Consider the following 25185-nt stretch of genomic DNA (forward strand, 5'->3'; position numbering starts at 1 on the left):
ATTTGTTTGTGATACAGCCATTGCACTATGCCTGCTACGAAGGCCAGATTGAAACCATCAACTTGCTGCTTGGGAGCGGTGCCGACGTCTGCTCGGCAAATCTCGAAGGCGAGCTCCCGATTCACATGTGCGCCAAGCGCGGTCATCTTGCGGCGGTCAAGAAGATTGTCGAGCATGGTAAGGGTGTCTATTGCGATGATGCAGGCGGGAGGACAGCTGGATGCCTGGTCGGCGTTCCAAGTCGTGATTTCTCAATCCATTGTTTCTCAAATCACCACTTTTTGACTTGCCACATCACAGGAAGCCCCGTTTTGTGCACGGATAACAATGGCTGGACTCCGCGCGTGGCTGCTGAGAAGGTTGGACACACGGACGTGAGCAGCTTTTTGACCAACGAGGAGCGATGCGCAGACAGATAACCAAAAAAAATCTTCGGCTCTTCCTTCACCGTGTTTTGTTTTCCTTGTTTTGCCCGTGAGCCTTTACGAAAGGCAGTGTACTCTCCTTTTTATTGTCACGGCGGAGTTGGTCTGCCTATGAGTGTTGCTCTTATCGGTTCGGGAGCTCCGCACGCAGTTCTGCTTTCAGCTTTACAGCGCGCGGGCAGCCAGCACCCCGCTTGTTGCCATGCCTTTTCACATGGATTCTGCATCGGCAACCCCTTGCCTGGTTGCGTGTTGCCTTTAGTTTGCTAGTGTCTTGTTTGTTGATTGTTCTTTTCTTGTGTTTTTTTGTTTTTTGTGTTTGTTTTTTTTTCCCCCTGTACACAAAGTCTGTCGATTAAATCCCATTTAGCCTGCAACCCTCTCTATTGACCTCTTGTTTTAGAAGACATTCTATCGTGTGCAATGACGGATAAGGCAGTATTGCAAAATTCGTTTTTGCCACCGTACCAAAGTTTGCCAAGCAAACCAACGAAACCCTTTTTTGAGTCATCCACTACAGGCTCTAAAATGGACACAGCATGCGATATGGGCACCGCTCTACTTGTAAACAATTGCTTACTAACGTAATAAGTAAATGTGAAAGAATGATGTGACTCTGACCTTCCAGTGAGGTATAAAGAGCCTTCCAAAAAGGCGCCGACCGTACTGTCGGTTTCTGACACGCTCGTCGAGGCCTTTGAAACTTTTAAAAGCAAACAACTGATGTTCAATGATATTTTGCACAACCTTCAGTGAAATTGATCGAGTTTACAACCACTTTTTGTGCCATATCAGCACACAAACCACTATGCTTTGTGAACCGTCGCGTTGGAGCTTGTCCGGACAGTTGCGCCCCAGCATTGAGCCCATCTCCAAGCTGGAAAAGATGACTGTCTCGCACACTATTCTACGACAGCTATTCATCAGTATGGAAGTCACCAGACTACTGGAGATGCTTGGGTTTGTCGTGGGCGTTGAACAGCGCGTAAACCTCTTTTGTGCATGTTGCGTCAAGCGCGTATCAGCACGCGATGCCAAACCGAACCATGTGGGTGGCAGAACAATGTACAATGACAATGAGATAGGTAGAGCGAGAGATCGCGCGCAAAGTGAGTCAGAAAGCGAAAAGTGAGCCAGAAAGCGAAAGCTGGTGAGCGAGCGAAAATTGAACGACGGCCAGCAGCGCTGACAATGCGGTTCTCGATTTCTAATATGTTGCCCCACCCCTCCGCATTTTCCTTAGAGTACACTCCAGCCTTTGTTGGACGATTGCCTGGTGTGGAGTTGTGCATTTGACTCGATTTGGGATTTTACTTTTGTTTCAGTCTCCTTTTTTTGTTGACTTTAGTTTTTCTTTTCGACTTTTGTTTCTAAAATGCGATTCGGACTTCTTCTCCTCTCATCAAGGGCGCCGTCGTGCTAGATGCGATCGCGCATCGTCTCTGAACACCTCAAGTGGCAGCGCTGCCTCAAGTTGCTTGGTTTCGTCTCTGCCTTGTGCAGTCAACGTCGTGGATGGCATCGAGCAACGATCTTTTTTCTGCGATCTCCGCATGGCTTTGTTTGCCACTCGCCTGTGTTGCTCGCAGCCGCGCTTCCGCCGATGGCCCCGCCCCGCAAGCGAATGTCGTTTCCAACAACACTCTGGGCACCTGCCTTCCACCACACCGTGTGCACGGACGGATGGAGCAACGGCGTTGCGAGCTGGACTGATCGACCACGTTGCACAGCCGACCGCGTGGTGAGTTTTTTTTTTCGCGCTCTTTTTTTTTTTTTCTCCTCGCTCTCTTTCTGAAGTGTACCCAATGATGCATAATTCCGTTAACCATACGGATTTCCGTATTCACAATGTGACGGCTACTTATACCATCTTTCGGCTGACGGGCACTTCCTTTTCATCTTTTTCCACATTTTTTCTTTTTGTGATCATCTTGACCATCGTGTCTCTCACTTGCTTTGATCTTCTACTTGATAGGGTTTTCACACGATCGAGCACTTTGTATGCCGAGTCAGGAGCCATCCACAAGGTAAGTCGTGATTGGTGCCATATTCATTGGTGCTGAAACATTCAATAAACCAGTTCTGTCAAACAAAAGCTCGTCCATACAACTCCAACTGTTCATATTATCGCAGTGAATGTGCACAGTAGCCACGACTTGCAATTCCAAGTGCAATTGGCGTCTTTGAACTTCAAAACCTCAACATTAGACCAAAATCCACACAAACACACTTTCCAACAAGAATTACTGTTCTTCATCATCATCATCATCATCATCAACATTGCAAGCTTTGCAGTTGTATCTCGTTCTGTCACGGCCGGTTCTCTACTGATTGCTGGAAGCAAGTGGTCGGATAACAACAGGCTCAGGAACTTGATCAACGAACGGACAACGTTTACCGCTGCCAAGCTACCAGTATGCGGTCCACCAGCAAAACATTAAAGTTAGTTGAAGACCAAAGCAACAGCAAAACAAAAATCGACAGGAACAACAGGCAACAGCGATGCTTACCGGCTTCAACGAGGAGCGCCGCCGTTGTTTGTTCGCTGATGGCGCTGCAGGCTCATCGTTCGTCAGCTCTTCAGCCCACTTGATGTGTTGCTTTCTGGGCTCACTTGTCGCCACAGGAGCGGGCCTTGGCCTGACTCCAAGGCGTGGGTCCATGGTCTCGCCGTTGCGGTACAACGTGACCTTGACCTGGCTATTCCGGAGCGTGTTGTACTTTGTTCGCCGGAAGAGCTCCTGCTCTGTGAGGTCTGACAGGCTAGAGTCGACGTGCAGGCCGTTCGCGGGTCTCATCACCGACAAGGGACGGGCTGGGGCAAGGGCGGCAGTAGGCCCAAACGCGCTTGCAGGGCGGCGTCGCAACGCAATCGATGGCGCCGCGGAAGGGGTGGAATTTAGCGTTGTGTTCATTTCACTCGAGATCTTGTCGCCGAGACTAGCGTACGGTGGCGGCGGGCAGCCCATTTCATTACTTTGGGTATCGGCCTGCACTTCGGCGTCCACTTGCATGGGTGTGCAAAGTTTGAGTGCAACTCGAAGCGATCGCGTCGGTTTGCATGGATGCTCTGACCCGGATGTGGCTCGGCGGCAAGCGAGGTCGTCGAAGGTTCGGGGAAAGGATAGCAGGGACAGCGCAAGCGAGCCTCCAAACTTGGGCGGCTGCTTTCGGGGCAACCGCCAACGATGGTGCAATGTTGGGCTCAGCAGGCCTGCAAGCTGCTGCAGAAGATTGAGGGCGGGTCGCCACAGTTGGGGAGCTTGGGCCGGCGCGGGCCAGAGGCGCTGGTGAGAGCGGCACTCTCGCTGCCGCAGCGCTGCTTTTCATGGGTGTTACGACCACTCTGCTTGGGGTGGAGATACCGAACGCTCCTTTGGTCGAGGCCTGAACCATTGGCTTGTTGGAGGGCGTTGATCGCCCCTTGGTGGGTGTGGATGACAGCAACGACAGGGCACTCGTGGGATTGCGGTTTGCGGAGAACTTTGTCGGTGTCTGCGAGTTGGAGAATTTCTTGTACTGCTGCTGCTGCTGCTGCGAAGCATTTCCGAGCTCGTGCGCGACCGACGAGCGAGATGGTGTTGCTGCAATGTCCACTCCAAGGGTATCGGCAGCATTTAAAATGCGTGTAGGCGAGCGCGGCGCACTTGCGAGGGATTCCTTCGCCTCGGCATCACCAACCTTGGCGGGACTTGCAATTTGAGGTGCTGTGCAAATACCCGGGGCCGAGCTCTGGGATTCGCACAAGACCATTGGAGTCGCTACCTGTTCTGCACTCGACGGGGTCTCTGTCGCATCAAGGGTGGTGGTCGGTGGTGCCAACGGCAGAGTTTCCGGTTTTGACCCTCGCAGCGACCTTCGTCGCGCTGCGACTTTGGATGCTAGTTCGATTTCCTTCTGCGAAACAATGCCAAAGAACACCTCGTGCTCAGACTCGTCGACTGCGCAATCGTCGATGGACAGCTGGGCAAAGCTGGTCTCGGCCCAAGCAGTCAAGTCCTGCGCAGGTGGTGAGGATGCATTCAACAACCCACTGCCACTGTTGTTAGCACGAGCATCGCAAATGCCGATCGCATTGTCAGCGGCAGCGGGTGACTCGGGAAGAGGGACGGATTGTGGTGGTGAGGTTGAATCGGGCGAAACGGTTGAAACATTGGCAGCATCCGGCGATGTTGGTGGTACCGCCGCTGCAGCACTCGGATCGCCTTTTCGCGACGACCGCCTTGTCGTGCGAGATCCAGCTTGATTTGCTGGCATGGACGGTGACGAATCGGCAGGCGTCGCCAGTTGCTGAAGATTTGCAGCAGAGTGATCGCGTGGTGAGGTTTCAACGGTTTTTTGAAACGGTTTCAACTTTGCGCCGCTGCCATCCGCTCCAAACGCTCCCTGCTGTTGCTGCTGCGACTGCGACCGCAATGCACGATTCTCCTTGTTGGTCACAGACGCCATGAGCGAGGTCTTGAGTGAAATTTTCTTTGTAGGGGGTGGAAGTTTCGGCAAGTTGGAAGAGGGATTCAAATGGAGCAACAAAAACGGTGGAAAAGCGGGGGAAAAAAAAAAGAAAAAAAAAAAGACTAAGAATACAGCTGATTTATTGCTCGCCGATTGTCTGACAAATTCACGACTGCATGGAAGAATCGTCATCAGCCTCATCCTGGCCGAAAAGACCATAGTCGTTGATGGCGAGGGAGCGGAGGGCGAGTTTGAAGAGCGGCAGTTGCATGCGCTCGCCGAGAAACTGGTCAGTGTCGGTCGAGTGCGGCATGCTGCTGCTGGTTTGGCTGATAAATACAGGATCGTTGAAGGTTACAACAATGTCAGTGGTAAACGCTGGCAGGCGCACGAGCAGCAGGTAGATCATGACGGCATTTCGTGCTGCATCTCCGTCCTTGTCCTCCTCCTTGTACTTGGCGACAGCTTGCTGACCGCACAGCAGCCACTTTTCGAGCAAGGGGCTGTTTAGAGCGAAATTCAGCAACAACAACAACAACAACCCCCCCCCCTCATTGAGCACCACGACACACGAACAAAAATTCCAACTACATGCAGCAACATGGCGAAAAGTCGTACTCGAGTCCAGGAATATCGTCGGGTGCGAGAGCGACAATCTCGGTGACGGTGCTCTTGTCGACAGCGTTATTGCACTCGGCAATTTCATTGAAGTGAAATCTGACGAGAGTACAATCGAAGGTGAAACAAAAGTGAGTGGTTCCAATCCCGCCCCAACTACAGCACAAACACAACAACAATCCTCATCATCATCATCATCATCATCATCATCCTCATGGTTCATGATGATGATGATTCGGCTGTTACCGTGCAGCGTCGGCGCCTTGCACGTGCGACTGGTACTGCAGAAGGTCGACCATGAAGCTCTGGTCGTTCGCCTGGTTGACAAACACCTCCTGGTGGTCTGGGATTTGCCGCATGCCACTAGCACACAAGGGCGATCGCACATACATACACACATCAAAGAACGCAGTAAGCGTGAGGAGGGTTGCTGGCGTTCAGCATTCAGAAGCCTCGGTCATCAAACTCTCACCTCACGTCGGCAAACTTGTCGGGCAGGCTGATCGTCATTGCACCGCCGTACAGCTGGCGTGGTGTCAGCAAAGCATCAACGTTTGGCATGGTATTGAAGAAAAAAATAGGGAGACGGCGACGGGGATGACTTTTTTGCCAACTGTGGACAAGAAAAACAAGGACTGAACTCAAATCGAGACAAACGACAAAATGGATTTGAATGGAAATCCAAGTGAAACGAGATGGATTTGCTGCAGCAGCATGGATTCCCATGGAGTGGAATGGATCAGCCCTCACGTCATTACTACTCGTACACCACCGACGTCGAGGAAGCGACACAGCAAAGAAAAATTGGCAATGTGTGCAACGGATTAGATTGAGAACAGAAAAAAAAAACAACAAAACTACTGAGGCAGAATGGAAACCAGGCTGCACCGATGCAACAACCCCGCGGAGAGCAGAGAGAGATAGAGAGAAGGATTCGTGGTGCTCGCTCCTTTTAGTTCAGATGTTGCCGAGAGCGCTTTACTGGTGGCTCGTCGGGCTCTCGCTGCGCGTCAAACGCAACCTTGTCTCGTCGCCCGCCTTCGTTGATGCCGCCACCTCTGCATGGATGCAAACAGGAAACAAAAAAGCAAGCAGAAATGAGAAGCAAAAAAACCACAAGTCAACCCCCGTTCTACCAGCCTGTGTTTCCCATTCACTTACGCAGCCCCCGCATGCAGGGTTCCACGCCCGCCAATCTTGTCAATGGCGCTGCGTCCTCCCTTCTTTGCGTCGGAGAGGAACTTGTTGAGGCCCGAGAAGAGGTCGTCGTCGTTGGGTGCATGATCGCCTTGCGCGTCGACAGCAGCGTCGGCCGCGTCCAACGCGCTGCGGTCACGGCGGGACGTGCTTTGCGGCTGGATGCCAGTGGTCTCGCCACGGGCAAACTGGACAGGCCCATCGCGTCGGCCCGCACCGCCGCGTTCGCCGCTGCTATACTCCTTGTCGGAATGGAATCGGTCAGTGTTTTTCTTGATCAGAGCATCCACGTCTGCATCGCCATAAATCTCCTCGTCGACGCCCTTCTTTGGCCGGTAAACGCTGTTGCCAGCCTGGGCAAAGAGTGGCTTGTCGTAAATCTGAGTGCCATCCTCGTCACCGAGGTTGGGTGCCGAGCCTGCCTGGCTGAGCAGCCGCGTGTCGTACAGCGACTCTTCCGTCGCGCCGCGGTTGACGGCCGGCATGCCCAATGCAATCTGCTCGCTGACGTCGCGCTCGCGCTCTCGTCCAGTCTTGGTCTTGCTCTGGCGGGCCTCGCGGTCTCGCTCGCGCTTCATCTCGGCACGCAGAGCGTCGCGCTCGCGGGCAGATCGCGCATCTTCGCGTGAAGTGCTGTCCTCGTCATCGTCACGGCCGCCTCGGTAGTCTCCCGACGAGCGTGCGGGCGCACTAGAACGCTCCGCAGGCCGACGGGGCGCTTCCTTCTCCTCCTCTTCGTCGTCGTCGGAAGAGTTGGCGTAGTTGGCAATCGACGCTGCTGCGGCGGATGTTGCAGCAGCGCCGGCGGGAATGCCAGACCGCTGCTGGCGGCTCTCCATGGCCATGCGTCTCAAGGTGTCCTCGTGCGCCTCCTTCTCCTTTTGCGCAACGCGCTTTTGAATTTCATTGCGGAGCGCGACGCCCTCGCGAGCCTTCTTGTCTGCAATGTAGAGCGCCTCCGTCACCTTGGCAAAGTTGTCGCTGATGGAGTGCTCGGCCAGACCACGACCATCGGCAGCGAGACGCTTGTCGAGGGGGATGGTGTAGCCGTTCGGGTTTTTCCAGTTCGAGACGACTGGCGGGATTTTCCAGTCGGACGCTTCTTGCGCAGTGATTTTCCGTGGCGGCGAGTGCATGACCGGTGGCGGCGGTGACGGAGGGCCGCGAATGGCCTTCTTGTTGGTCAGGAACTTGCCCGGTTCGAGCGGGTCCTTGGGCGCTTCGACCATGCGAATGATGCGTTGCGACGCGCCAGAGTTGAACGAGTCGCCCTGGTTGGCCGGTGTGTATCGCACAAAGGTCGACTCGGCAGCCTTCTGTGCGTGCTGAATGGTGGTGGATGCGGCAATCTTGGTGTTTGCGATGCGTTCGAGCGCGTCGCGAGTGGCCGCTGTGGTGGCTTCGATCGCCGCCTCGCTCGGCATGGCGGGACGAATCGTCAGGTCTTTGGTCAGCATCGAGTCCATCTTGGCGTGCACAATCTGCCGGTCGTTCGCACCAAGCACAGCCTCGTACTGGACGCGTCCCGACGCATCGACCTTCATCTGCAGCGCGTTGGACGTCGTCGAGCGTGGCTTGCCCATGCCCTGCGGGTACTGCGCGACGGCCACCTCGGGGAAGGCACCGCCATCGCCAAAGTCCTCGGCCGTGCGTGGCACCCACCCCTTGCGCTGGCCATACCGCGGCGCACGCGATGGCTTGATGGAAATAGAACGACCGCTGGACGTTAGAATGGACGTGGTTGTCGTCGTCGTCGTCGATGAGGCACCCGCGCCACCAGCAGCTCGCGCACCCAGCGCCGCATAGTCGTCGTGGCCATCCTCGTCGTCGCTCATGTCAAGCGACGGGTCGAACGCGGTCGCATTGCTCGGGCGCGCCTTCGGTGCAGGCAGAAAGCTGTGATACAAGGACAGCAGCAGAAAGCAAAAGCCAAAAGCCAAAAGCCAAAAGCAAAAGCAAAAACGGCCCAATAGCCCCAAAGTAGAGGGAAGGGAACCACAATGGTTAGAAATGGCCACTTTACGAGTTGGGTTGGGTGTGATGGGAGGCGGGGATGGAAGGACGAGAGAGACGAGAAAGCGACACGAGCGGTTTTTGGTTTGGCTGGCGAAGCATTGCAGGACGCACTCTCTCGTCGCCGCTTTGCTCTCTTACGCGTGCAGCCGTACACTTGCAATATTGCATTCTGTTTCTGCTCAGTTGGTGTCGAGGGGGTTGGACGGAAGAGAGTGGAAAGGCGCACAAAGCCAATGCGACTGTCTCTCTCTCTCTTCGCTCTCTCGCTCTCATCGACAACGACATACAACGAGAGGGTCACTCATGAGGGAAAGATAGATAGATCGAGATTGGAGGAGGCGAGACAGGAGAGAGAGCGTCAAAAGCAAAGGGACGACAATGGGTTTCCAATGACAAACCTAGCAAGCGAAGCCATTCAGATAGTAAAAAGAAAGAGTAGATCTAGCGCGAGACACTGTGATATGAGTGATCTTTCAATAAAGCTGTTTTCGGCTCTCTTAAGGCTTTTGAAAAATGAATGAGAATTGAGTGGGAGAGAAAAGAGCTCAAAATCAATGGGTTTTTCGTGGCTTTTTGGTGCTTTCGGGGTGATGCAGCTGGCCCACTTGCGGGCTGGCATGGGTTTGGAGTGCATCACTTCATGTTGTGCTTAGAATTTTTGAACTCCATTTCGGGGGAGGGAGACCATTGTTCTTTTCATGTTGGCGCAATGACGACTCGACTTGCCGTCCTGTTGCTCCCTTCGCTCCCTTCGAGCGTCCCACTGGAACGCTACGGGGAGTTTGCCATCGCGACGATGCGTGTGTCTGACCCAATCACACCCAGCACGGTATTGAGCAATCTTCACCAAAGACACCAAGCGCTGAATCTATTTCTTGACTCGAGCTGTACGAGGCGATTTTCTCAGCCGACAAACAAGGCTGACTTGACAAAGGACAAGACAGGTCGCTTCGCTGTCTTGTTTGCGAGGAAAGCGTCGCTGCCTCCTGCCGAGTCCTACTTCTTCAATGAATTCGCTGAAATTCACACGGTGCTGAGTGCTGCAGGTCTACTTGGCGAGATCTCGCAGGCAGAGATGGAGGAAACCGAAAGCGATTTGCACCGTGCAATGTCGGGCACCCTTTTGCGCCCAGTCGAATCGTTGGAGCCCTGTTAGTGCCTCCGTCTCAACGAAATGGCTCAGGACTGCCGGTTTCCGGTTGAAATTTGTTATCGACAGGCACGAAATGGCATCAGGTTGGCACTCAAGCGAACGGCAATCGCACTTTGCCAGCGCAAAGTCTTCATTCATCAGGAATAGAGGGAAACCGCTCTATAGGTACGTCGCCTGAATCGGATCCTGCTGGTGTTGGATTGCTGGCGATCGCCGCATCAAAGCCCGCGATGAATCGATTTCTGAACGAGAGAGCATTTCGTGTAGATAGATTTTGCACTATTCGCCAAAATAGAACAAACACAACACACTCCGCTGTAGCAGCTATAGTTGCATTTCACACTTGACAGCCGAGACAATAAGCACGTTGGACGGTAGCCGCCCGATACTTGGCGCGAGGATGGTCAGCTCCTTCTTGTCCATGTTGACGGCAGCCACAAAAACAAATCCGAGAACGTTCGTGTCCACCAGCGACTGCAGGTTGGATGGCACCTGGGGCGAGGCCGACACACTCAGCACCGTGTAGAGCAAATCTGTGGATGGAGTCACAGTGATGACCTTCAATTCGTTGTTTGCCGGGGTTTCTCCGAGCGGCAGGCAAGACGCAGGTACCGGTGGAGCTAAAAAGCGAGTGCAGTGCGGTTGGTGAGCATCACGCAATCCAACAACCAAACGAACGGCAAGCAATCCAAAGGCAACTTTAGAACTTGCCGCATCCTCCACCACCGCCTTCACACTCTGCATCACCACCAATCGCAACAAAAACTACTCACCGCCAATGCGAACAAAAACAAAATCGTTAAGTTTGATGGTGGTCCGACTTGGGAAGAGATCGTTCTTGATGCCGTAAAAGTACTGCTTCACCCGCTCGTTGCGCGTCTTTCGACGGAATACTTGTGGACGACTCACGACACCGCCCGATTTGGGCAAGGAAACAACGGCAACTAGCACGCATATTGGTCAGCAACAACAAAACGGGGGTCAAGCGTCCCTGAAGAGAATTCAGGCACACAAACAACAATGCCAATTCGCCCGTAGAACAAACCTTGGTTATTCGTGCCAGACGAGTTGACGGCAGTCGCAATGTCGTGGTGCAGACGCTCGCTGTCAATGGTCAATACGACGTCGACCTGGAACAAGTCGATGGCGCTCATGATGAACTGAAAGCCCGGCCCTTCAATCCAGCCGCAAGTGTTGATGATAACGCCAGAATGGCGGGTGTGGGCATCGGACTGGCAGCGGCGGGTCACAGCTGTGGCGATTCGCCCCATGATGGACTTGTACAAGGAGTGATTATCTGGGCTGAGATGGCCAAAGTGGTACAAGAGCGGGATGTGGTTGGAGAAGCCTTCCTCGACGTCGACGGGCTTCTCCACCAGAGCCGTGGCCATCACGCCGGGCACCGAGATGCTCCCTTGGCCGACATCGAGGTCGACGTAGAGCGGGCGTCTCCCGCTGCGCGCCGCATAGCTCAGCAGAATCTTGCACAACGACGACTTGCCGACATCGCCAGCGCCCGCGATGAGCACGCGAGGGCCGCTCTGACTGCCCATCCGCTCTGCGGCAATGCGCAACTGCTCCAGTGCAGCGTGTGTGTTGACGTAGGAGGTCATCGGCGTCTCCTTGCTCACGTACGCGACTTCTGTCGGACCAGCGATCTGGACTGTCGCTCCGTGCCATGAGAACACTGCCAGCTTGGCGCCGCTGAACGTGTATGCGCGGTCGACTGCGAGCTCTGTTCCGAATATTTCCGCGGTGCCACTCAAGACCTGCAGTGAAAGCGCGGCGGAGCGTGAGTTTGGCTGCTTCTGGTTCTGCTGCAGCAAAACGATCATCGAAGGATGAGATGGCTCTTCCTGGCTTACAGTGATGGTGGCGCGCTTCTCGTTGTCAATTTCGACGCGCAGTTCGTGCTGTGCGTTCAGAGTGAACGAGCGCGGCGGCGTGGTGTCGGCTCCGAGCACTGGTGGATCTGCCTCCATCGCTCTGATATCTCAGTCGAGAAGAACAAAGGAGAACTGTTTCTATGCTCGCTCGCTTGCTCTTTCTAGACACGACACACTGTGATCTTTGAGTAAAGCTGTTTGCAACTCTCTTAACGCTTTGAAGATGAATGAGAATTGAGTGGGAGAGAAAGGGCTCAAAATCACACACGAAATCACAATGGGTCAAACAAGCTTCAAACAATTGCTCAGTGATTACACTATTCTTATTCTATCATGCATGTTTGTGTTGTTGCAATGCAGTCTTCCATTTCAATCCACATTTGCCAGTCATGTCGCTCGCAATGGACACTACGCCCGCGGCTGCAGCGCCGTCGCTCAAGAGCAAGCGCCCAGCCGCCAAGTCCGCCGCGTCGTCCGAGCCCGCTGCCGCCGCCGCCGTCGCCGAGGCCGGCATTCGACAGTACTTTACCAGCAAGATCCAGGAGCTGCAGCTCACCGTGCAGACCAAGACGCAAAACCTGCGTCGTCTTCAAGCGCAGCGCAACGAGCTCAACTCCAAAGGTACAGCAAACGACTCACAAGCAGAGCCAGGCGACGAGCGTTGTTGTCTGATGCTCGTCATGAGCAAAGTCAATGACCATCCACGCCCCTGTAGGGGGATCTCTGGTGCTGCCAGACAGAGACAGACAGACAGAGAGACAGAGAGAGAGAGATCTCGTCAGCAATTTTTTTTCTTTCTCGCCTGTGTCGTTGTGCTGCTGGACTGTCGCTCGTGCTTTGCGTTTGAGGGTCGTCCGGCTGCTGGTCGCGTTCTCGTACAGCACTGTGCGAGACATTGTCACAGCGCGATGCGGAAGTGAGAAAATCCGACTTTGCTTTTGTCAAAGTGCAGAATTTCGAGAATCTCGAACTTTTTTTTTTTTTTTTTTTTTTTTTTTGGTTTTGGTTTTTGGGTTTCAATCAGAAACAGCGTTGTTGTTGCTCGTCTTGACCTGTTGGAATGAGTCAACATACTGCTTCTGGTCAGGGTGGTGGTGGTGGTTGTTGTGGTTAGGTGGTTGTGGTTGAGCGTTGTTTGTACCGTTGCCTCACTCGTTGCTGCTGGAACAGTGCGATTGCTGCGAGAAGAGCTGCAGTTGCTGCTCGAGCCTGGGTCATATGTCGGCGAGGTTGTCAAAATCATGGGCAAGACCAAAGTGCTCGTCAAGGTGTGTAACTTGATGGGATGATAAGCTTTTTTGCCGCGTTTGTTCGCCTCACCCCACTTGCTCGTCGTCTGTGTCGATGTAGGTGCATCCCGACGGCAAGTACGTCGTCGACCTCGACAAGGGTGTGGAAATGTCACAGCTCACGCCAAACTTGCGAGTCGCACTGCGTAACGACACGTAAGAAACAATTTGTCATTTGGCATTCTTGGTTGTTTGCTCCCAGCAACTGCTCTCGTCGTCAAATGAACGCAATCTTCTGCTGTTTGGCTCACTCTCAATTTTTTTGACCCTATTTCTTCTTCTTCTTCTCCTTCTTCTGCTTGGACAGATACGCCATTCACAAGATCCTGCCCAATAAGATCGACCCACTGGTCTCACTAATGATGGTCGAAAAGGTGCCCGACTCGACCTATGAGATGGTGGGCGGCTTGGACAAGCAGATCAAGGAGATTAAGGAAGTCATCGAGCTGCCCTTCAAGCATCCCGAGCTGTTTGACTCGCTCGGCATCGACCAGCCCAAAGGCGTGTTGCTGTACGGTCCTCCTGGCACCGGCAAGACCTTGCTTGCTCGCGCTGTGGCACACCACACTGATTGCACGTTTATTCGCGTTTCGGGCTCGGAGCTCGTGCAAAAGTACATTGGCGAGGGCTCACGAATGGTCCGCGAGCTCTTCGTGATGGCTCGCGAGCACGCCCCCTCCATCATTTTCATGGATGAGATCGACTCTATCGGCTCAACGCGCTCCGAGGGCGGCAGCGGCAGTGGCGACTCTGAGGTGCAGCGCACCATGCTCGAGCTGCTCAACCAGCTCGACGGTTTTGAGGCCACAAAGAACATCAAGGTCATCATGGCCACCAATCGCATTGACATTCTTGACTCTGCGCTTTTGCGACCAGGGCGCATCGACCGCAAGATTGAGTTCCCGGCGCCCAGCGAGCTTGCCCGTACGGACATTTTGAAAATCCACAGCCGCAAGATGAACTTGACCCGCGGCATTGACCTCCGAAAGATTGCCGAGCTCATGCCCGGTGCCTCTGGCGCCGAAGTCAAGGGTGTTTGCACAGAAGCAGGCATGTACGCCTTGCGCGAACGCCGCGTTCACGTCACCCAAGAGGATTTCGAGATGGCCGTTTCGAAGGTCATGCAAAAGGACTCTGAGCGCAACATGTCACTCAAGAAGTTGTTCAAGTGAACAACACGAAAAGACAGAGTCCCATGCATTTTGTTCCTGCTTGTTATTTCGTGTGTGTTGGCTTCCTCGCTCCTCTCTCTCTCTCTCTCTCTCTCCTCCCTCTGCTCCCCCCACTTTCCTTTCTGCTTGTTTGTTTTTTGTTCACGTTTGTTTCTTTGTGAATTACAGTTTGAACTCTAAAGTCCAGCTTGTTGAGTGTGTGTTGGAATATTTACTTTCGGCTATTGTCGGTTACTTTCGGGTACTTTTCGTGACTCCCAATTTGAGCATTGACACCCGCTCGCCAGTCCAGCTTCCGAAACCGCACAAAATGAACGGACGCACGCTTGTGGCGCTGGTGGCTGCCGCCGTGGGTCTTGTGGCGCTCGCGATTGGATCTCACCTAGCTTCTCGCCCGGGTGGCCACCTCCCTGGCGCTGTGGTCGCCGAGGGCTTGCTGCGACTGACGCTGGCGGCGGACCCGATTTTCGTGTCGTTCTTTGGAGTCCGGTTCGAGGCCGCCCTGACGCCGCTGCTCTGGCCGCTCTACCGCTGGGCTGCCCAGTACGCCTACCCCGATGTGGACATTTACGAACACGGCCTGGGCGCGACGGCCTCTGACGGGCACAGCATCCCGATTCTCCGGTTTCAACGCAAAGACGTGGGACGTTTGGATGATCACCAGCTCAGTCCTGCTATTGTAGGTCGATCCCCGTTGTTCCTTCGTTTTTATTCAACGATGAAGTTGGTTGGTCTGTCCCCCCGCTGAATGGACGAGAGCCGACGGTGGCGGGAGTGAGGATTGGAGACATTTCTGAAATTGAGCTTACAGTCCTGATTCGCGCCCAGATTTATCTCCATGGTGGCGGCTTTGTCCTTGGATCACCGAAATTGTTCGCGGAACTGTTGGCCCAGCTTGCGCACGACTCTGGGTTTGTCGTTTTCGGCGTGGATTACCGCTTGGCGCCGGGCGCAAAGTTCCCGGTGCCCACGACCGACGGACTTGCCGCTGTCACACACATTGCACTCCATGCCCATTCCCTGGGAGTGGATGAGACGCGAATTGCCGTGATGGGGGATAGCGCGGGCGGCCTGATGACTGCGTCGTTGGCGATTCACTTTCGCGACTTTCCGCTCCAGCTGCAGCCCGACGGCCAGCCTGCGCGCCTCTTCCGCATGTGGCAGCAAGTGTTGATCAACCCGCCGACAAGCTCACTCGCAGGTCTGGAGCCGACAGAGTCCAAGACCCGCCTCCACAACGCCATGGTTATTCCGGACGTTGTGCTGGAGCAGTTCTTCTCGACCTACTTGGCCTCAATTACATGTCGGTTACCGCGAGCAGCAACGCCATGTGTGGATGTGAATGAGACTGAGAGCTGGCTCTCTCGGCATCTCTACCTGCTGGCTCCTGGAGAGCTCGCCGACCGCAACGCGCCCAGCGACTCGCCCTCCAGCGTGCAAGCCAAACTGCACTCGCTGCCTCCCGCGTTCGTCCTCGTCGCCGAGTACGACCCTCTGCGTGACGAAGGACTGGACTATGCGCGTCAGCTTGCCCTGGCAGGCTCGGCCGTCACCCTTGTGGACGCTGAAGGACTGTCGCATTCGTTTGTCATGACCCCGCAGTGGTTTGGCGCCCGCGGTGTTCAGTTTGTGCGCGACATTAGCGCGTATCTTACCAGTCAATTGTAAATAGATTTTCTACCAGCCAAGCCCGTGCGTTTAGATCATTTAAAGAGTTTGTCCCAAAAACGAAAATGTGCCCTTTTTTTTTTGAGGGGGTGTTTTGTTTTTTTGTTGTTGTTGTTGTGTCGCATGACCTGTAGGTGGAGTGAGACCACGTCAACCAACAGCGACCAATGAAATCAAGGCAGACTGCGATGAGAAACGAACGGGGGGGAGGGTTGGCGTCGCTGCGGATGCAGTACCAAAAGCAGGTAGCGAAGGTGGAGGTCGCTCTCCTGTTCCCTCCGCTCACCCGTTCGCCTCCGTTTCAACTCGATAATACTTGTACTGTATTCTCAATCACTCTGGCCCACGTTCGGGATTGACGAAGTAATCCCACCTCTCAAAAGACAACCCCCTGTTTCAGATGCAGTTTTTTGTGGCTAGTCTTTTTTTTTTTTTCTATTTTTTTTTTCTATTTTTTTTTTTTTTTTTTTTTTTTGCGGCTCCAGTGCATCGCCTCTTTTGTTTTTGGTTGTTGTCGCGCGCGTGGCTCTCCAACACCCTGCGCTGTTTATTTGCTTACTACTCGTAAGTTCCGTCATCCAAAGTGGCCGCCCATGATCTCCATGTCGTGCTTCCCGTTTTCACATTCAGCCTTCCCTTTTTTGCACCGTTAAAGCATGCCTCTTTTCGCATTGCGTGCCCCTCTCTCTTCTGCTCGTCTCTGCCCATCCCATCCTGGCAGCCTGCTCTGTTGCACCGAACAACCCGAGTGTTGCTTCTTTGCTTCCGCGCATTTGATTTTGTTCGAGTGGTGGCGCACACGGAGAGCGAGTGAGTCACCGCAAGACACGAAAGTGAAAATGGTGGCTTTGATCTACCAACACAAACCCCCTGCCCTTCCCTTTGCCACTTCGCCCCCAACTCTTGCCTCCCCTTCGCTTGCCATTCTAAAATCAACACAAAAATCCCATCTCGAATTTGTACGTCGTCCAGCACAAACGCCCCCCAGCGATGGCACTCTTCGCAGCACTCATAGTGGGACCCTTTTTTTATTCATGAACTTGGCAACACCAACAACAACAACAACAACAACAACAACAACAACAACAACAACAACAACAACAACAACAACAACAACAACGAGGTTCTTTATTTTTTTATTTATTTTTTTTTTTGATTTTTCGAAAAAGCAACAAAACCGCTGCTCAGAAAGCAGGATTTGATAGACGGTTGGATTGGTGAGCTCCATGCAGCAATAATAGACAACTATGACCATGATAATTATGTACTGATGGTCTGGGTTTGTAAAGTCACAGGCTATCCACAAAAGCAACATGCGCAACACTTGGCGGTTTGCCGGCCCGCTGCTGTTGCTGCTGTTGCTGCTGGGCTTGACCCCGACTGCCACTCTCGCCCAGGAAACGTGCGACGAAGCCTGCACATGTTCGGCCAACATCGCAACTTGTTCGCAAATTCCGTCAAGTTTGCCCGTCATCATCGACTCTTTGTACGCGCTGAAATCGGTTCTTCTTGAAGCGATTGGTATTGAAGCGATTGATATTGACTGCCGCCGACTTGCGTACATAGGATTCTGGTCGCGATTTCCGGTGCTTTGGGTTCGGGAGACATGAATCATCTATCGACGCTTCCTTTGACATCCCTGTAAGCCTTGCCAGCCGTCTGAGCCCGTGTGTTGCGAAGTTGTGCGGAATGAGCACACTGACTTGTTGTGCATGTAGGCAATTGTCCAACACTGCTCTGACCACAATCGCAAGCGACGCCTTCTCCGATTTTTTCATTGAAACACTGTAAACCAAAAACACGGCACTACTGCTCGAATTTGCCGAATTTGCCGAATTTTGGACAACCGGCAACTGATCGCCATCGATATTATTTCTACAGGGTCATAACAAACAATCCGAATCTATTGACCTTCGAGTCTGGAGTCTTCAACGGTCTTTCGACCCTCACCACACTGTACATATATTCGGGGAGGGGGGGGGAGAAACGAACACGTCGCATGGCATGCATGTGGAGCCGCAGATTCTTCAGTCATCCTCATTCGCGATGGTTTGCTTGTATGTTTGTAGTACGATAAGCAATATTGGCGTGGGCCTGACCGACCTCAGCATGGTGGAGTTTTCAACAATCCCCAATCTTGAAACGCTGTAAGACAAGCATGCGTTGGAATTCGAACGCTCCACCAATGCTAGTTGGCGCTCGGTGTGGCTGACTGCCTGATGTGCGTGTTTTGGAAGGTTTGTGACAAACACCAGAATCACGCAAATGCCCTACAGTTTGCTGCAAGATCTTCCTCAGCTGAAAAGTTTGTACGTCCAAAAAGCTCCAAAGTGCAGGCCCCTTGTCCTTGCGCTTCTCACTGTGCATTTTGGGTCAGATCCTTCCGAGACAGCCCGATGGTCGCATTCCCGCCCGCACCGACCCCCGACAATCCATCGGCACTCGAACAAATGTAGGAAGCGTCGTGTACGTGCCTTCGCACGCTCATGTTGACTTTTCTCGCCAACCATATGCATGCATGATTGACTAGTGACATGTCCAACACGGCCATTACGAGCATCCCCGCCAATGTGTATCCTGCCAGTTCTGTACCGAATCTCCGCCAATTGTACAGTACCCACGGCTCACTGCATTGTGCTTGTGCTCTGGCAAGTTACTCGTCCTCTCATCTAGTTACTGCTTGATTCCCTCCCCGACTGCCAACCAGACTGGTTCAACACTGCGGGTTGCTGACCAGTATCTCGGCAGATGCCTTCCAGCTCCCATCGTCCATCAAGCTTTTGTACGAACCCCCCCCCTCCCCGATGTGGCCCGTTTTGCAAAAATGGTGTTTCTGGGTGCGCTCATTATCCATTTGGCAGAGAGGTGTCGTACAGCTCCCTCACCGCCGTTTCCGCTTCCGCGTTCTATGGATTGGCTGATCTGACAATTCTGTACGTGCTGGCGCGACCCGTTTGACATGATTCTGATCCAGAGCGCTCATCTTGGCATGCACCATTGTTTTGCAGGAGCTTGTTTCAAAACGAAATCACCAGCCTGGATGCGGCTGCGTTCTATGGCTTATCGCAACTGACTCACCTGTACGCTTCCCCTACGCATCCTACTCTCATGGAATGCTTTGTAATCGGGCGTATGCTAAATTTCGTCGCTTGTTGTGCTTGACGTGTCGAAACAGAAACCTTGGCAACAACGGCGACCTGACTAGCCTTCCGAACGGCCTGTTTTCCCCGTTGGTTGCGTTGAGAGAACTGTCAGTGTTCATTGCAGACTTCTCGCACACTAGTTGACTGCGAGAGAGATTGTCTGACGAAAAAACATTGCTCGGTCGGCCCTTTTTGTTTTGGCTGCAGGCACATTTATGGCGGCGGATCCCAGCCTGGAGGCGGATTGACAGTCATTCCTGACGGAGCATTTAATGCGCTGGGTGCACTCACAGTACTGTAAGCCCCCGCCCCCCGTCTTCTCTTCAAATTTGACCAGCCCGCACAAGCAAGCACACCAACTGACCGACTCCGGCATGTGACGTCGCAGGCAGCTGTATTCCAATTCTATTCTCGGCTTACCGGCTCACATTTTTGACTATGCAACAAATCTTCAAACCCTGTAAGATAGCACGCATGTTTTCGAGTCATTCCTCGTTCACCTCGCGCGAACGTTCAGACTGACTTGCTGCAACTTGCAGGCGGCTGGACCAAAATGATCTAGAGGCATTCCCCCAAGGATTCTTTGACTATGCAGTTAATCTTCGAAGCCTGTAAGCAAATCCGAGGCCTCTCGAGACCTGTTTTCCCATCTCGTGGAGATTGGGGAATTCGAACAGTCAGCATTTGTCCTCACTTTAATACCGGTTGGTTTTACAGGGACGTGAGCGGGAATGCCATCACGACGCTGTCCGCCGACGTTTTCAATCAACTTTCGTCCATGACCACCCTGAAACTCAACGGAAACAACCTCACAGAGCTGCCTCCGCAGATTTTCTCTGCCTTGACCAGTCTGACCACGCTGAACCTTCAGGGCAACCAATTTACCACCCTCCCACCTGGCCTGTTCATGGGACTGTCTGGGTCGTTAACCGTCAACCTCGACGATAACGATTTCAATGTCGGAGTAGACGGAGCTCCACCGAGTACCTACATTGACGGTGGTGGTAACGTTTACGGTATGTAGAGCAAGGAGCTTGTTTGATGGGACAAGTTTCCACTGTGTTTTCAGCGTGTGGCTGCATTCTGCGCGCCTTGTCTATCCTCTCACTCTGTCGTTTCCTCTGAATGCGTAGCGTGCCATACAAGTTGCTTCACGTGCTATGGCGAGGGCGATCAACGTTGTTGCTCTGCTGCATGCCTCTCGTGTTCAGATACGGAATGCTTTTCATGCAACGACGGTTACGATTGGCACACCTTGGACGTCGGTGGCTACTGCGTTTCCGGAGCTGCCATCAACGCAAGCGAGGCCACATCCGCGTCCATGATTTCTGCCACAGCGGCTTCTGAGGCATCGGCTTTGGCAACTTCGCTTGCTTCGATCGAGGCGTCGGTGATTGCGGCTTCGCTGGATGCGTTGAACGGCAAGGGCGGCGACTCGGATGTCCTTCCTATCGCGGTTGGTGCGGCGGTTGGTGGCGTCGCATTCATTGTTCTTATTCTTGTACTGGTGCTGGTTTTGCGTCGCCGCTCCTCTCGCTCGCGACAAAGCATTGCCCCGATCCTCCCCACTGCTGCAAAGAATACGCAGGATGCCAAATCCTCCAAGAACGACATTCCGTTGCGCAGCGTTTCCTCGGCGTACATCTACAGCAATGGCGATCCAATCTACTCGTCGGTTGGGCAAGATGGCGGCGTTTACTCGAATCCAGCGCAGGCCAAAGCACCCCAGCTCGACAACCAGTACGACAACCAGGCCCATGCGCCATCCCCGTACGCACACTACGACAACAGCAACCAAGGTGGGAACAAACCTTCTTCGACCACCACAACCGCTGCTGCCCCGACTTCCCAGACGAGCCCTGCCAATCAGTATGACACTTTGGAGGTGAATGTCATCGCCCCATTGGCTGCCAAGAGCCCGATCCCCGTAATTCCAACGGAAGAAGCCGAGGAGACTGCAGCTCCGGAGGCTGGTTCCGGGACGACGCTGCGCGTGTACGAGCATCCCGGACCTGCAGCAACGGCCTTGCGGAAGGGTCTCATTCTCGGCAGCACTCTCGGGTCTGGCGAGTTTGGCGTGGTCATGCGAGGCTCTCTTGCGGTGGAACTCGTGCCTCGAGATGCGCAGTATCTGATTCGCGATCGCACTCGCCAGCAGCTGGACGTTGCGGTCAAGCTGCTCAAGGACGGCGCTTCTGAAAAGGCGCGCAAAGAGTTTGTGGAGGAGGCCCGCATGGTCATGCAGTTCAACAGCCGCTTTGTTGTGCGCGCGATTGGCGCCGTCATGGAAAGCGATCCGTTCATGTGCATTCTGGAGCGCGTTCCGTTTGGAGATCTCCGTGATGTGCTGCAAAAGTCTGCACACGCCTCGATGCACTGGAGCCACGCAGAGTTTGCTCACACGCTGCAGCAAGTCGCGTCTGGCCTCGAGTATCTCGAGTCCATTCGATTCGTCCATCGCGATGTTGCCGCGCGAAACTGCTTGGTCGGCGCAGAGTTGACTGTTAAAATCTCCGATTTCGGGCTTTCGCGCGTGCTTGCCGAAGAGCAAGATTACTATCACATGGAAACGCGTGGCCGCCTTCCCGCCAAGGTGAGGCAATGAGGTTTCCGTATTGTTGTTTTTGTTGTTGTTTTAGTTTTAGTTTTTGTTTTGTGAGGGGCGGGTGTTGACCTTTTCCCGCGTTTTGTCGCGCTCCACTCACGATCACGCAAACTTGTCATGGATTGTAGTGGATGGCTCCAGAGTCGCTGTCCTTCCGCAAGTTTACCCACCAAAGCGACGTCTGGTCGTTCGCCGTTCTCGCTTGTAAGTTTTGGCAAAGCGGCCATAAATGTTTCGAGTTGCCGTGATGGTTGCGCTAGTGTGGTGTTTGAGTTTTCTCAATTGTGTTGGTGATAGGGGAGGCATACTCGTACGGCGCGTCGCCATTCAGCCAGCTTCAAGCTCGAGATGTGTTGGCGCACCTCGAGGCTGGGCAGCGTTTGGAACGACCCGCCGCGTGCCCCGAGGACATGTATCAACATCTTCTCCGCTGCTGGTCCATCACTCCTGCGGATCGCCCCAAGTTTACCGAGCTGAAGGGAATTTTTGCAGCTGGCGCCGCAGGCCATTCCATTCGTGATATTGGTGGGCTGCTCATGTAACAAAAACCACCAAGTTCAATGTGGTGCAGTGTGATTGGGATTGTTTGACTGGTTTGTGTGATTTGTATGAAAAAAAAAAAAGAGTTGAATGCAAGGCATCCTCTATCGAGTGCTTGTTGGATGCAAACAAAAAAAAAATGACACGGGAAATATGCAAAGCAAGCAGAGTGATATATTGTTGTTGGAATCGTTGCAGAAACGTAAACAGAAACACAAAGATGAGAGTTGAGAATAAGAACGCATAGAAAACCAAAAAAACACAATTCAGAAGTTGATAAACATTGACCCGATCAAAAAAAGGAAAAAAAAAATCGCGAAACAAGACTAAGTCAGCACTGAGATTGTTAGCTGGATGCCGCGGCAGTCTGCTCCGTCGCGGGAGACGGTTGGCCTTGCTGGGTTAGCGAAGGCTGCTGAAATGATTGATGCAAAATTACACGATGGGCATTGCTGCTGGGGTGGAGGAAATGCTCCCCGGAAGATTCTGACGAGGAGGGAGTGTAGGCAAACTGTTGGCCAGTCAGTCAAGTGGTCTCGAAACAACAGACAAAATGACGCATCAGTCTCATACCTGCTGTGCATGCGGAACAAAGAGCGACGGAGATAGGCTTGCAGATGAAACATTCACCACGCTGTTCGAGCCAGGCAGATTGAGCATGGTCGAGGAGGCTCCGGCAATGCCAAACAACTGCGGGTAAGCGGGCGTGGAAGGACCCGGGGACGTGATGCCGGGCACTGATCCAAAGTTTTGGAAGAAGGCATTTGGCTTGCCTGGCGATCCGGGCGAGGTGGGGTTGGTCAAACTGCCGCCGACAATGCCGGATGGGAGAATTGGACTCTGAAGGTCGTGGTAATCAAAGCTGGCAGGCAGTTGATGGGTGCCAGCATCCTGAATCAACTGTCCGTTCAACTTGATGCTGGTCGGTCCCGAAAACCCGGCCGCCGCATTGTCGATTGAAGAATACAAGAGACCAGAGCTACGTGGATCAAACGCGGTGGCAGGGTTTGCCAACGGCATCCCCGAGGACCCGTTCAAGTAGCTTGCATAGCTGCTCGAGCTGCCCGAGGCTTCGGCAGACGAGCCGTAGGCGGCCGGAGCAGGGAAACCCGACAAACTGGCGACTGCCAGCACATTCGGATCGTTGAGATCCAGCATTTGTTGCGCCTGCGGGCCTTGGGTGGTTCCTGCAACAGCAGAAGGTGCCCAGCCACCAGAAGACGCAAATGCGCTCTGCGCCTGCGCTGTGGCGGAGGATCCGACCACTCCACTGAGCGCCAGCATAGCCGCAAGATTAGGGCCGCCAGGTGTGCCAACGGAGCCAGATCGGGTGCGCTTCTGGGATGCCGAGTCGGCGTACCGACACTGAAGTGGCTCTGGGTGGCCAGCAATGGCGCCGCCATTAAACCGCTGGATGACAGCCTCGCATTGATCATGCTGTTCCATTCGCGCAAACCCTACGCCACGCGAAATGCCATTGCTCGGGTCTCGCAAAATGCGCGACGACACGACTTTACCGAAAGGTTGAAGCATGGATTCGAGGAACTGTGTGGAGTTGAGCGAGAAAAAGGGAAGCGGAAAACAAAAGTGAGTCACCGGCCATCTGAAGCATGGAGAGGGAGAAAAAAGGGGGGGAGGAGAGAGACAGAGAGAGAAAGCAGTGCAGACTTACGGATTCGTCAATTGTACGAGGCAGGTTGGAAAAGTACAGATTGGTCGGATCACTCTCTTGGCTTTTGAGCTTTTCGTTGTATTGCTCCTGCAAGATGAGTGGGAGAAGGAATGGTGAGTCGATTCATTCAATTGTTGCTCTGAATCATTGCTGTGGCAATCCCTCCATACCTTTGCAAAGGACACCTGCATGCCCTTGGCCTTGAGGGTATTCAATGCAGCCGACGCCGCCTCGGCTTGGTCAAACATGACAAATCCGTAGCCCTTGCATTGGTTGGTCGTTCGGTCAATGATGGCTTTGGCAGACAAGATTGAGCCAAATACAGAACACATGCTCGTGATATCGGCATCGGTCGTCGCAGTCGAGAGGCCGCGAATGTAAATGTTGGTTTTGCTCAGCTCCTCGCGCATGCCCGGTCCGGTAATACCGGCAAACTGAGCAGCAGCGGCTGCAATGGCCGCGGGATTTCCCGGAAAAACGGTCTGCAGCTGGTGCTGATAATTTTGGAAGTGCTGAAGCTGCGCTAGTCGTTGCTGTTGCTGCTGCAACTGCTGCTGTGACGGAGACTGTTGTTGTTGCTGTTGTTGCGCCTGCTGTTGCTGCTGCTGCTGTTGTTGTTGTTGTTGCTGCTGCTGCTGCTGCTGCTGCTGCTGCTGCTGTTGAGCCAGCACAGCAGCTGGAAGATTGCTGTTGCTGCTCGAAGCACCAAAATTCGCTGCTTGAAGTGAAATATTTGACCCTGCCGTGCTCGTGATGAGCGACGTCCTCTTGCTGCCTGATGCAGAGCTACCAGTGCTGCCGTTCGTCGCATTCAAGGACTGGGTGGGCAAGAGCATGGACGATGAGGACGATGGGGACAAATTAGACCCCGACAGTGAGCCACCGAGCCCAGTCTCCGAGAGCGATCCAGGCAAGCTGGTTGACAAACCGGCATGCAACAAGTTTGCATTTGGATCCGAAAACAGCATCGCGTTCGCCTGGCCCGCGCTGGCATACATGCTGGCTGGTCTTGAGCTGGCGTGTGCGTTTTGCAAGTTCAATGAATGCTGCAGCTGCTGCAATTGCATCTGTTGTTGCAGCTGGTGGTGTTGCTGTTGCTGCTGCTGATGAAGTTGTTGCAGAGCTTGCTGCACTTGGGCTTGCACCTGAGCGTGTTGGTGCATTTGTTGTTGATGTTGCTGTTGCTGTTGTTGCTGTTGTTGCTGCTGCTGCTGTTGTTGTTGCTGTTGTTGTTGTAACAATCCACTAGCTAAAAGACCACCAGAATGCATCCGAGCTTGGGGATTCATAGCGTACAGAACGTTTGGCGCAGAAAACAGGTCGTTGGTGGCTGCGATTGACCGCCGAAA

At 53.6% G+C, this 25185-nt stretch overlaps 8 protein-coding genes across 8 annotated transcripts; 3 read left to right on the forward strand and 5 right to left on the reverse strand.

Annotated features, from left to right (window-relative positions):
- Nucleotides 1–2677: 2677 nt before the first annotated feature.
- On the reverse strand, nucleotides 2678–4915 carry CAOG_01834 (hypothetical protein). Its single transcript, XM_004364645.2, has 2 exons — nucleotides 2936–4915; nucleotides 2678–2833 (listed from the first exon to the last, which is right to left on the reverse strand). Exon 1 carries the CDS (start codon nucleotides 4872–4874, stop codon nucleotides 3399–3401), a length of 1476 nt encoding a protein of 491 aa, XP_004364702.2. The 5' UTR covers nucleotides 4875–4915; the 3' UTR covers nucleotides 2678–2833; nucleotides 2936–3398.
- An 82-nt stretch (nucleotides 4916–4997) lies between these two features.
- On the reverse strand, nucleotides 4998–6143 carry CAOG_01835 (hypothetical protein). Its single transcript, XM_004364646.2, has 4 exons — nucleotides 5968–6143; nucleotides 5742–5858; nucleotides 5496–5594; nucleotides 4998–5380 (listed from the first exon to the last, which is right to left on the reverse strand). The coding sequence occupies exons 1-4, from the start codon at nucleotides 6054–6056 to the stop codon at nucleotides 5044–5046; spliced, it is 642 nt and encodes a 213-aa protein (XP_004364703.1). The 5' UTR covers nucleotides 6057–6143; the 3' UTR covers nucleotides 4998–5043.
- A 156-nt stretch (nucleotides 6144–6299) lies between these two features.
- On the reverse strand, nucleotides 6300–9200 carry CAOG_01836 (SNW domain-containing protein). Its single transcript, XM_004364647.2, has 3 exons — nucleotides 9107–9200; nucleotides 6657–8588; nucleotides 6300–6553 (listed from the first exon to the last, which is right to left on the reverse strand). Exons 1-3 carry the CDS (start codon nucleotides 9121–9123, stop codon nucleotides 6448–6450), a joined length of 2055 nt encoding a protein of 684 aa, XP_004364704.2. The 5' UTR covers nucleotides 9124–9200; the 3' UTR covers nucleotides 6300–6447.
- A 920-nt stretch (nucleotides 9201–10120) lies between these two features.
- On the reverse strand, nucleotides 10121–11962 carry CAOG_01837 (cleavage/polyadenylation factor ia subunit clp1p). The gene is made up of 4 exons (XM_004364648.2): nucleotides 11727–11962; nucleotides 10907–11630; nucleotides 10635–10805; nucleotides 10121–10481 (listed from the first exon to the last, which is right to left on the reverse strand). The coding sequence occupies exons 1-4, from the start codon at nucleotides 11841–11843 to the stop codon at nucleotides 10186–10188; spliced, it is 1308 nt and encodes a 435-aa protein (XP_004364705.1). The 5' UTR covers nucleotides 11844–11962; the 3' UTR covers nucleotides 10121–10185.
- A 151-nt stretch (nucleotides 11963–12113) lies between these two features.
- Nucleotides 12114–14394, forward strand: CAOG_01838 (tat-binding protein 10). Its single transcript, XM_004364649.2, has 4 exons — nucleotides 12114–12368; nucleotides 12918–13015; nucleotides 13098–13192; nucleotides 13344–14394. The coding sequence occupies exons 1-4, from the start codon at nucleotides 12137–12139 to the stop codon at nucleotides 14206–14208; spliced, it is 1290 nt and encodes a 429-aa protein (XP_004364706.2). The 5' UTR covers nucleotides 12114–12136; the 3' UTR covers nucleotides 14209–14394.
- A 109-nt stretch (nucleotides 14395–14503) lies between these two features.
- On the forward strand, nucleotides 14504–15897 carry CAOG_01839 (esterase/lipase). The gene is made up of 2 exons (XM_004364650.2): nucleotides 14504–14887; nucleotides 15037–15897. The coding sequence occupies exons 1-2, from the start codon at nucleotides 14519–14521 to the stop codon at nucleotides 15874–15876; spliced, it is 1209 nt and encodes a 402-aa protein (XP_004364707.1). The 5' UTR covers nucleotides 14504–14518; the 3' UTR covers nucleotides 15877–15897.
- Nucleotides 15898–17189: 1292 nt separating this feature from the next.
- CAOG_01840 (protein tyrosine kinase) lies at nucleotides 17190–22166 on the forward strand (the record flags this gene model as incomplete). The annotated part of the gene is made up of 19 exons (XM_004364651.1): nucleotides 17190–17362; nucleotides 17443–17517; nucleotides 17595–17663; nucleotides 17758–17832; nucleotides 17946–18023; nucleotides 18114–18185; nucleotides 18254–18328; nucleotides 18407–18484; nucleotides 18584–18658; nucleotides 18738–18809; nucleotides 18885–18956; nucleotides 19052–19126; nucleotides 19227–19316; nucleotides 19408–19479; nucleotides 19559–19630; nucleotides 19737–20035; nucleotides 20231–21612; nucleotides 21753–21828; nucleotides 21922–22166. 19 exons carry the CDS (start codon nucleotides 17190–17192, stop codon nucleotides 22164–22166), a joined length of 3225 nt encoding a protein of 1074 aa, XP_004364708.1.
- Nucleotides 22167–22319: 153 nt separating this feature from the next.
- CAOG_01841 (Rbms1-prov protein) lies at nucleotides 22320–24967 on the reverse strand. The gene is made up of 4 exons (XM_004364652.2): nucleotides 24007–24967; nucleotides 23837–23923; nucleotides 22738–23709; nucleotides 22320–22675 (listed from the first exon to the last, which is right to left on the reverse strand). The coding sequence occupies exons 1-4, from the start codon at nucleotides 24901–24903 to the stop codon at nucleotides 22511–22513; spliced, it is 2121 nt and encodes a 706-aa protein (XP_004364709.2). The 5' UTR covers nucleotides 24904–24967; the 3' UTR covers nucleotides 22320–22510.
- Nucleotides 24968–25185: the final 218 nt, after the last annotated feature.

Source organism: Capsaspora owczarzaki (genome assembly GCF_000151315.2).
Source record: "Capsaspora owczarzaki ATCC 30864 unplaced genomic scaffold supercont2.2, whole genome shotgun sequence".
NCBI lineage: Eukaryota > Filasterea > Ministeriida > Capsasporidae > Capsaspora > Capsaspora owczarzaki.

Excerpts from the sequence above, each read along its gene's own strand:
- CAOG_01834 (XM_004364645.2), bottom strand. The coding sequence starts at position 4,874 with ATGGCGTCTGTGACCAACAAGGAGAATCGTGCATTGCGGTCGCAGTCG.
- CAOG_01835 (XM_004364646.2), bottom strand. The coding sequence starts at position 6,056 with ATGCCAAACGTTGATGCTTTGCTGACACCACGCCAGCTGTACGGCGGT. Across the intron at positions 5,595-5,741 it reads CAAGGCGCCGACGCTGCACG|ATTTCACTTCAATGAAATTG; the intron begins GTAACAGCCGAA and ends TACTCTCGTCAG. Across the intron at positions 5,381-5,495 it reads GACGATATTCCTGGACTCGA|CCCCTTGCTCGAAAAGTGGC; the intron begins GTACGACTTTTC and ends CGCTCTAAACAG.
- CAOG_01836 (XM_004364647.2), bottom strand. Across the intron at positions 6,554-6,656 it reads ACCCTGCATGCGGGGGCTGC|AGGTGGCGGCATCAACGAAG; the intron begins GTAAGTGAATGG and ends GCATCCATGCAG.
- CAOG_01837 (XM_004364648.2), bottom strand. The coding sequence starts at position 11,843 with ATGGAGGCAGATCCACCAGTGCTCGGAGCCGACACCACGCCGCCGCGC. Across the intron at positions 11,631-11,726 it reads AGAAGCGCGCCACCATCACT|GTCTTGAGTGGCACCGCGGA; the intron begins GTAAGCCAGGAA and ends CTTTCACTGCAG. Across the intron at positions 10,806-10,906 it reads GTCTGGCACGAATAACCAAG|TTGCCGTTGTTTCCTTGCCC; the intron begins GTTTGTTCTACG and ends TATGCGTGCTAG.
- CAOG_01838 (XM_004364649.2), top strand. The coding sequence starts at position 12,137 with ATGTCGCTCGCAATGGACACTACGCCCGCGGCTGCAGCGCCGTCGCTC. Across the intron at positions 13,016-13,097 it reads AGACCAAAGTGCTCGTCAAG|GTGCATCCCGACGGCAAGTA; the intron begins GTGTGTAACTTG and ends GTGTCGATGTAG. Across the intron at positions 13,193-13,343 it reads GTCGCACTGCGTAACGACAC|ATACGCCATTCACAAGATCC; the intron begins GTAAGAAACAAT and ends CTGCTTGGACAG.
- CAOG_01839 (XM_004364650.2), top strand. The coding sequence starts at position 14,519 with ATGAACGGACGCACGCTTGTGGCGCTGGTGGCTGCCGCCGTGGGTCTT. Across the intron at positions 14,888-15,036 it reads ACCAGCTCAGTCCTGCTATT|ATTTATCTCCATGGTGGCGG; the intron begins GTAGGTCGATCC and ends ATTCGCGCCCAG.
- CAOG_01841 (XM_004364652.2), bottom strand. The coding sequence starts at position 24,903 with ATGCAATTGCAGCAGCTGCAGCATTCATTGAACTTGCAAAACGCACAC. Across the intron at positions 23,924-24,006 it reads TGCAGGTGTCCTTTGCAAAG|GAGCAATACAACGAAAAGCT; the intron begins GTATGGAGGGAT and ends CTCATCTTGCAG. Across the intron at positions 23,710-23,836 it reads CTCGTACAATTGACGAATCC|TTCCTCGAATCCATGCTTCA; the intron begins GTAAGTCTGCAC and ends AACTCCACACAG.